Source organism: Mastomys coucha, unplaced genomic scaffold (genome assembly GCF_008632895.1).
Source record: "Mastomys coucha isolate ucsf_1 unplaced genomic scaffold, UCSF_Mcou_1 pScaffold22, whole genome shotgun sequence".
Taxonomy (NCBI): Eukaryota; Metazoa; Chordata; class Mammalia; order Rodentia; family Muridae; genus Mastomys; species Mastomys coucha.
In genome coordinates this window covers 123,716,081-123,724,477 of record NW_022196905.1, presented here as the reverse complement: position 1 = coordinate 123,724,477, position 8,397 = coordinate 123,716,081, and the positions used below count along the sequence as shown (strand labels likewise).

Here is an 8,397-nt window from a genome sequence, read left to right as displayed (position 1 = left end):
GGTTTATTTGGGTCACACTGATAGGCCACAGGCCATCTTCGAGGGAAGTCAGGGGAAGAACTTTTAAAGCAGAAGCCATAGAGGAATGATGCTTGCTATTCCACTTCAGCTACCTACTTGTTAACGTTTGAGGGTTTCACTATGTAGCCTTGGCTGGCCTGGAACCCAGTAATGTAGACCAGGCTAAGTCTCAAAACCCATAGTAACCTTCCTGACTCAGCCTCCAGGGAGTGTTGAGATTAAAGCCATTAAAGACACTAAGACAGGTTCAGCTAGTTAATATAGTCCAATGCCACCTTCCCAGGGAATGGTACCGCCAATAGTGGACTGGGTCCTCCTGCTCAGTTATCAAGACACCCTCCCACCCACCGCTGCCTTTGTTGGTGTGACAATCTTACCTAGGGGTTCCTTGTTGAGGCTTTCTTTCTCAGCTAACTCTGGGCTGTGCCAAATTGAGCATTCACTCTAACCAGAGGCCTGGAGAGATAGCTTAGGGGTTAATAATAGTGTTCTGTAGTTTCAGATGGCCTGCCCTTGGTTTTGAGTACCCACTGCAGACGACAGCTTACAACTAACTGTAATAAAATTCCAGCTCCAAGGGGATCCAGCATTCTCTTCTGGCTGTTGGGGTTACCAGAACACACACGACATATACACAGACAGATACTTTTTTTTAAAAAAAGATAACTTGGAAATTATGAGAATCTTGTGTTTTAAGGTGAAGACAGCAGCATCCATGTCAAAGAACTGTTGTGAAACAAGAGAACCCAGCAACGGTTGAATATTGCCTACTGTTAGTGTTGGCACAGGGTCTCACAAACTCCAGTCTAGCCCTCAACTCACAATCAACGGTCATAAACTTCTAATCTTTGGATCTGTGATGCTCAAGTCCTGGAACTATAGGCATATGTTACCTACTACATGCACAATGAATGCAGGTTCTGTGGCTTGAAATCCAGAGCATCATGCATACTAGATACACTCTCTACCAATTGAACTACATCTCCAGTTTTGACAATATCTTATTGAAACACATCTTAAAACCTTCAGCCTGATGCCAGGCAGTGGTGGCGCATGCCTTTAATCCCAGCACTTGGGAGGCAGAGGCAGGGGGATCTCTGAGTTTGAGGCCAGCCTTGTCTACAGATCCAGTTCCAGGACAGCCAGGGATACACAGAGAAACCCTGTCTTGAAAAAAAGCAAAAGAAAACAATAAACAACAACAACAAAAACCTTAAGCCTGATGGGGCGGTGCACACATTTAATTTCAGCACTCAGGAGACAGAGGCAGAAGCAGAGGCAGAGGCAGGCAGATCTCTTGTGAGTTCTTGGCCAGGCCAGTTTAATAGAAGTTTTAGGACAGCTATAGTTATATAGAGAGACCCTGTCTCATTCCCTTCCCTAAGCCAAAACAAAAACCAAAGTTTCAGAAATGACATTTGGGTAGAAGTCTTTCTTGTATAATATCCTATCTCCCCATTTCATGGTGGTGGTGGTGGTTTGTGTGTGCCTGTGCCCCCCTTCATCTCCTCCCCTCACCGACCCCCGCATTCAAGTGCATGAGGGTGCCCATGTAGAGGCCAATATCCATATAGACATTGCCTAGGACACATCTATCCTTTTTTTAAAGGCCCAAAACACATAAATTTGGCTATGCTGGCTAGCCACTGTGCCTCAGGAATCTGCCTCTAGCTCCCAAAGGGTGGAATTTTAAGTGTGGGCTATTACACCCAGCTTTTCAAAAACATGGCTTTTAAGGCTCGAACTCAGGTCCTCAAGCTTTTTGCTGCAATCACTTTAGCAAACCAGTTACCTCCTGAGCTTTGATCTCCTCTTTATATGTCAGAGCCCAGATAGTTGTGAACTGGAGACCAGTTACCTCCACAGTAACTGGGCGTGGAGGAGCGGAGGGAGAGAAAGCCAGAAGAGTTAAAATACATTCTTGCTGTTCTCTTTTAATTGAAAAACCTTAAGAAGGCATATCCGCTAGGAAACTACTTACTTAATAATTAATTAGTGAGGAAAAAAGACTAGAGCAGTGAACTTAAAATCCTGTCAAAAAGTCCAGTCGACCAACACGGAGGACCTCGGTTACAGCTGGGAAAGACTTTTTAACAGGCCTTTCAGGTTTCCTGTAGGAAATAAGACAGAAACAAAAATCAATAATCCTCCTAAGTCTTAGGAAGAGCATTAGAAGTTATTTGCTTTTCTCTCCTCTAGAGATGAGGTGTCTCACTCTAACTCATGGGATTCTGAAACTCACAATAATGCCCAGGGCTGGACTCCAACTCAAGATCCTCCTGTCTCAGGTTCCTGAGTGAAAGGAAAAGAGGTTAAAGTCACTAGTAGGTTGTGTATGTGTATGTGTATATGTATATTATATATGTGAGCACACATATATTATATATATGTCGCTGTCTTCAGACACACCAGAAGAAGGCATCCCATTATAGATGGTTTTGAGCCACAATTTAGTTGCTCAGGAACTCATTGAAGAGCAGCCAGTGCTCTTAACTGCTGAGCCATCTCTCCAGCCATATACAAAGACGGTGTCTGGCTGGCCTCCGGCTATGTGACTAAGGATAAGGATAACCATGAACCTTTTGGCTCTCTCGCCTCTATGTCCCGAATACTAAGACGTGGGTCCTAGTTACAGTGCTAGTGATTAATCCCAGAGTCTTATGCTTACTAAGTGAAAACTATCAACTCAACTGTGGTCTCAGGCTCCCCTTTCCCGTCTCCTGTAGCTCAGGCTGGCCTCATACTATGTAGCCAATGATCTTGAACTTTTAAATGTCTTTTTCATTTTATGTATATTAAGCGCCCAAATGTCTGTGTGGGATATGCATGCGGCGTCCTCAGAGGGCAGAATAGGATGTTGGATCCCCTTCAACTTGAGCTACAGATGGTTATGAGGCATCTAATATAGGTGCAGGGATCCTGAAAAGTAAGAGCTGCAAGTGCTCTTAACTGCCAAGCTATCTCTCCAGCCTCTGACCTTGAACTTCTGACCCCCCCTTTCACTTTGCTAATTCAAAAAGGCATAGAGGTATGCACTGTCATGCTCACTTTGCTAGTTCAAAGAGGCATAGAGGTATGCACTGTCAATATTAGAGATATTTCTGCCTGCTGGTTTGTCGGGTTTTGGTTCTGTCAACTGGACAGTCATCTGGGAAGATACCTCTGTTGTCAGATCGGCCTGAGGACAAGTCAGTGGGGGCATTTTTCTCAACGACTGGTGTGGGAGAGCTCAAGTCCTGGGAGGTACCAGAAAGGTACATGAACATGAACCTCTGAACTATGCTTCAGTTCCTGCCTCTGGGTTCCTTGCCCTGACTTCAGGAAGGACTGTGAGCTTTAAGGAGAAATAAACCTTTCCTGCCCAAGTTGTTTTTGTTCACGGTGTTTTATTACAGCAACTGAAGGCAAACAAGGAGGGGCGAAGTGGGGAGAGTGTGGAGAGTGTTCCTGGTTGGCCTCACACTCCAGCAGTCCCCTGAGGCCAGAGGCAGGAGATGGCTTACAGGTGTGAGCCACCCTGCCAGGATGTATTTCCTCAGACACGTCCCGCTATTTCCAGTGTAGACTTTTCTCACACAATTGCAAACTTCCAAATGGTAGAGACTTTCACCAGCAGCCAGGAAACCCCTGAGTCAGGGTTATGTTAAGTCTCAGAAGCAGGGGACAGGTGAACATGGTGGTACAGACCTGTCATCTCAGAACTAGGGAGGCTGAAGATTGTCACAGACACCATAGCATCCTGAGCTACAACGGGCATCACCAATAAAAACAAAACAATACAGCAGGGAATCGTGGCCCACGCTTGAAATTTCAGCATTTGAAGGTAAACGCTGGAAGGTGACAAATTCGAGGTTTGGGAGACAGAGTCCCAAAAGAGAAGAAAAGGAAAGAAAAGAGGAGAAGAGAGAGAGAAAAAAAAAAAAGAATTGGGCATTGTGGCAGCCCTTGGCAGCCGGATGCAGGACAATCTGGAGTTCAAGGTAATCCTCCGCTACACACTGAGTTCGAGGCCGGCCCGAGATATACATTCTACTCCCTACCCCCCTCCCGCCCCCCCACCAATGGGCTCGGCCTGCCCATACCCGCTCAGGCGTGGCGAGTGCTCAGGCGAGGCGTGTGCGCGGCCGCGGTTGCAGCTGGCGTTGGCGCCGCTTGCGCTGCCCGTTGAGCAGTATCTGCGCCACCTTGCGCTCGTGCCCGCCGGGCACCGTGTAGTTGGTGCGTAGCTGCTGCTCTCGCCGCGTCCGGCCCTTGCTGCGTCCAGCCCCAGAGGCCGGGAAGTCACGCAGGTAGTAGTAGTCCAGGCAGTCGTACAGCTCCTCTTCGAAGCCGAGAGTGGGCAGCGCCTTCGGCAGCGGCGGCAGGCGGGCTCGAGTCCTTGGGCGGGAGACAGAAGGACGAGCTGGAGGGTCCATCCCCGATGCGCTTCCGCCCGCCGCCGCCGCTGGCTACTCCCGCCCGAAGGCCCCGCCCAGTGCTTCCTATTGGCTCCGCTGTAGGAGGCGAACCCTCTGTGACCTCACAGGGGGCGTGGCTTCCATGCTTCTTTGTCCCAGGTCAGGAATTGTGTTTCTTCGGGGGACGAGGGGGCCCGAATTGTAAACAATTCCCTTGGTTAAAAACCTGAAGGGACGGAACAAGGGAATGTGACTCAGTGGGTGGAGTGCTAGCATGCACAAAGACCTGGGTTCCATCCCCAGCACTGTATAAGTCAGGTGTGGTTGTGCACACCTGTAATCCTAACATGGGGAGAAAAGACGAGGACCTCTGGCCAAATGTATTTGCTAGCCCAGTTTGGGTTCATTTTTGGCAAAAGAAAACTGGCTTGCTGAATTGCTTTAGCTTTGTTCATGTGACAAGAAAATTCTCTGCTCGACATTACTTTTTCATTGTTATAACCTAATGCTTGGCAATATCAGTTTAGGAAAGGGTATATTTTGGCTCACAGTTTGAGAATACAATCGGCTAAGAAGGCTCGATGGGGAGGATCTTGAGGCTCCTTATTCATATCTGCATTCATCCATCAGGAAGCAAAGAAAGGGGAATTCTAGCATCTTGCTTGCGTTTCTTCGTACCCCTTCCATTTTTTCTTTTTTTCTTTTTTTTTTTGTTTTTTTTTGTTTTTGTTTTTCGAGACAGGGTTTCTCTGTGTAGCCCTGGCTGTCCTGGAACTCACTCTGTAGACCAGGCTGGCCTCGAACTCAGAAATTCGCCTGCCTCTGCCTCCCAAGTGCTGGGATTAAAGGCGTGTGCCACCACCGCCCGGCTTGACAAAGCATTTTGAGGATTAATCCCAGGGTGTCAAACATACTAAGCACCGCCACTTTGCTAATCCTCAGGCCAACAAAGTCCAGCCAGGTTTATCCATGTACAACCATAATTTTAGCATTTAGAAAGCAGAAGCAAAGGCAGGCAGGTCTCTGAATTCAAGGCCAGCTTTGTTGACATAGTAAGCTCCAGGCCAGCAAGGACTACATAAATGAGACCATGTCTCAAAACAAGTAAACACATAAATGATGCTAGTTAGGCTCAGTGTGGTGGCGGCGGTGGCAGTGCTATTACAAGCCTGTGCTCCTAGCTCTCAAAATGGTTGACACAGGATCACCTCAAGTTCCAGGCTGGCCTGGGCTGCAAGGTGAAATCTTGTTTCAAACAACAACAACAACAACAACACCAACAATCCTACACACACAATCAAACCCCAAGAATGCTGATAAAGCTAAAGTAAAAGCATGGGCAGAGAGTTAAAGGTGGAGCATGCTTGTAATCCCAGCACTCAGGAGGGAGAGGCAAGTGACGTCTGTGAGTTCGAGGCTAGCCTGGTCTGGTCTAGAGGGTTCTAGGACATCCAGGACTACACAGTGGAAACCCTGTCTTGAAAAACAAACAAACAAACAAAAAATGACAAAAAGTTAAAGTTAAAGGAAGACCAATGTATGAGCATCTGTGAGGTCCAGGACAGCCAGGCATACAGAGGGAGACTGTCTCAAAAACCACAGTGACATGATACAGACCTGTAATCCCAGCACTGATGGCAAGACAACGAGTTTAAGGTCATTCTTAGCTACCTACGTTATCCTGAAACAAAAAAGTCTGCAGAGATGGCTAAGTGGGTAAGTGCATTTATTATTTAAGCATGTGCTTGGGGGCTAGCAAGATGGCTTAATGGATATAGAAGCACTTAAATACAGATCTGATGACCGAGTTTCATCCCCAGGTGGCATAAGGTGGCAGGACACACACCCACACCCACATCAAACTTACTCTAAGTGGTACTTTGATTTGAATGAGATTGTCAATCCCCAAGAGTTTTCTGCAGAGCTAGACACAACAGAAGCACAAGTACACATACTCAAGTGAAACTCACTCATTTATTGTTCGTGGTAGTTCAAGTCTCTCAGTAGAAGTCCATCTTTTTGTTTTTTTGTTTTTTTTTTTTCGAGACAGGGTTTCTCTGTATAGCCCTGGCTGTCCTGGAACTCACTCTGGAGACCAGGCTGGCCTCGAACTCAGAAATCCGCCTGCCTCTGCCTCCCAAGTGCTGGGATTAAAGGCGTGCGCCACCACCGCCCGGCTAGAAGTCCATCTTTTTTGTTGTTTTCTTGAAACACAGTTTCTCTGTGTAGCCGTGGAACTCACTCTGTAGAGCAGGCTGGCCTCAGACTCAGAGATCTGCCTGCCTCTGCCTCCCAAGTGTTAGGATTAAAGGCGTGCACCACAATGCCCAGCCCTTTTTAAAAATTATTTCAGATGTTTTGAGGCAAGAGTCTCACTCTGTAGCCCTGGCTGGTCTGGAGCTCTGGAAGGCATGTGTCGTCCCATCTGGCACAGGGTGGGCTTTGATTCCTGTCCTGTCTTGGTTTACCGACTCTGCTTCCCACTTACAGGAGAGGCTGTGAGCCCTCGGATCTTGATCCAGCCACTCTGCCTACTGCTTGCTGCTTCCGAGCCATGAAGAACTTAACCCTCTGAAATTGTAATCCCAAACAAAGTCTTCTGTAAGTTGCCTTGGTCATGGTGTTTTATCAGAGCAGCAGTACAGTGACTAATACAATTGGTTTCTAGACAGGGTCTCACTGTATGGCTCTGATTAGCCTTGAACTCAGAGGCCCGTCTGCCTCTGCCTCCAAAGTGCTGGGATTAAAGATGTGGAACACTATACCTGGGAAAAAATTAAAAATCAGCTGTTTAAATTAGCAGTGCAGTTACATTTTCTGACGGGATGTGAGTTATACAAGGTCCTCCCAATGCAGGAAAGAATCAGGCCTAATATAATGTGCTAGCTAGCTTTTGTCAACTTAACACCAAAGAAAATTATCTGAGATAACTGAGAAAATGTCTCCATAAGATTGTCTGTAGGGCCTTTTTTTTTTTTTTTTGGAAGGGGGAGGTTGAGACTGGGCATTTTCTTTTTTTTAAAGAATTTTTTTTTAAAGACTTATTTATTTATTATATGTAAGTACACTGTAGCTGTCTTCAGACACACCAGAAGAGGGCATCAAATCTCATTACGGATGGTTGTGAGCCACCATGTGGTTGCTGGGACTTGAACTCAGGACCTTTGGAAGAGCAGTCGGCGCTCTTAACCACTGAGCCATCTCTCCAGCCCAACATTTTTTTTTTTAAATGAAAAAAAAAGTATTTGGGGGTGGAGAATAGCTTAACATTTAAGAGCACTGGTTGTCTTTGTGTATACGTGTAGCACATGCATGTCTGGTGCCTGAAAGTCAGACGAGGACAGCAGATCCCCTGGAATTGTAATTATGAATGGATCAGTGGCTCTCAACCTTCCTAATACTGCAATCCTTTAATACGCTTCCCCAGGCTGTGGTGGTGGCTCCCAGCCCTAAGATAGTTTTTTGTTGCTGGGCGGTGGTGGCGCACGCCTTTAATCTCAGCACTTGTAAGGCAGAGGCAGGCGGATTTCTGAGTTTGAGGCCAGCCTGGTCTACAGAGTGAGTTCCAGGACAGCCAGGGCTACACAGAGAAACCCTGTCTCGAAAACAAACAAAAACCAAACAAAAGATAGTTTTTCATTGCTACTTAGTAACTGTAATTTAGCTACTGTTATGAATAGTGTAAATATGATATGCAGATGTATTTTGATTATTATAAACTGAATATAAGCAAAACAAAAATAATTTTTAATCACAAAAACAATTATGCACTTATATATTGTAAAATATTTTTTTGAGACAGGGTTTCTTTGTGGAAATGTTTTTTTTCAAAGATTTATTTATTTATTATAATTTATTTACTATATATAAGTACACTGTTAGCTGTCTTCAGACACTCCAGAAGAGGGCGTCAGATCTTATTATGGATGGTTGTGAGCCACCATGTGGTTGCTGGGAATTGAACTCAGGACCTTCGGAA

The 8,397-nt window shown here is 46.1% G+C and overlaps 1 protein-coding gene across 2 annotated transcripts; it reads right to left on the bottom strand.

Moving 5' to 3' along the window:
- Nucleotides 1–1,323: 1,323 nt before the first annotated feature.
- Nucleotides 1,324–4,517, bottom strand: Nupr2 (nuclear protein 2, transcriptional regulator). Of its 2 annotated transcripts, XR_004109599.1 has the most exons (3): nucleotides 4,104–4,516; nucleotides 2,264–2,313; nucleotides 1,324–2,132 (listed from the first exon to the last, which is right to left on the bottom strand). XR_004109599.1 is itself a non-coding variant. In XM_031338095.1 (2 exons), the coding sequence occupies exon 1, from the start codon at nucleotides 4,434–4,436 to the stop codon at nucleotides 4,125–4,127; it is 312 nt and encodes a 103-aa protein (XP_031193955.1). In that variant the 5' UTR covers nucleotides 4,437–4,517; the 3' UTR covers nucleotides 1,324–2,132; nucleotides 4,104–4,124. The 2 variants fall into 2 exon arrangements, 1 of the variants encoding a protein (XP_031193955.1); XM_031338095.1 differs by lacking the exon at nucleotides 2,264–2,313 and having other exon boundaries at nucleotides 4,104–4,517.
- Nucleotides 4,518–8,397: the final 3,880 nt, after the last annotated feature.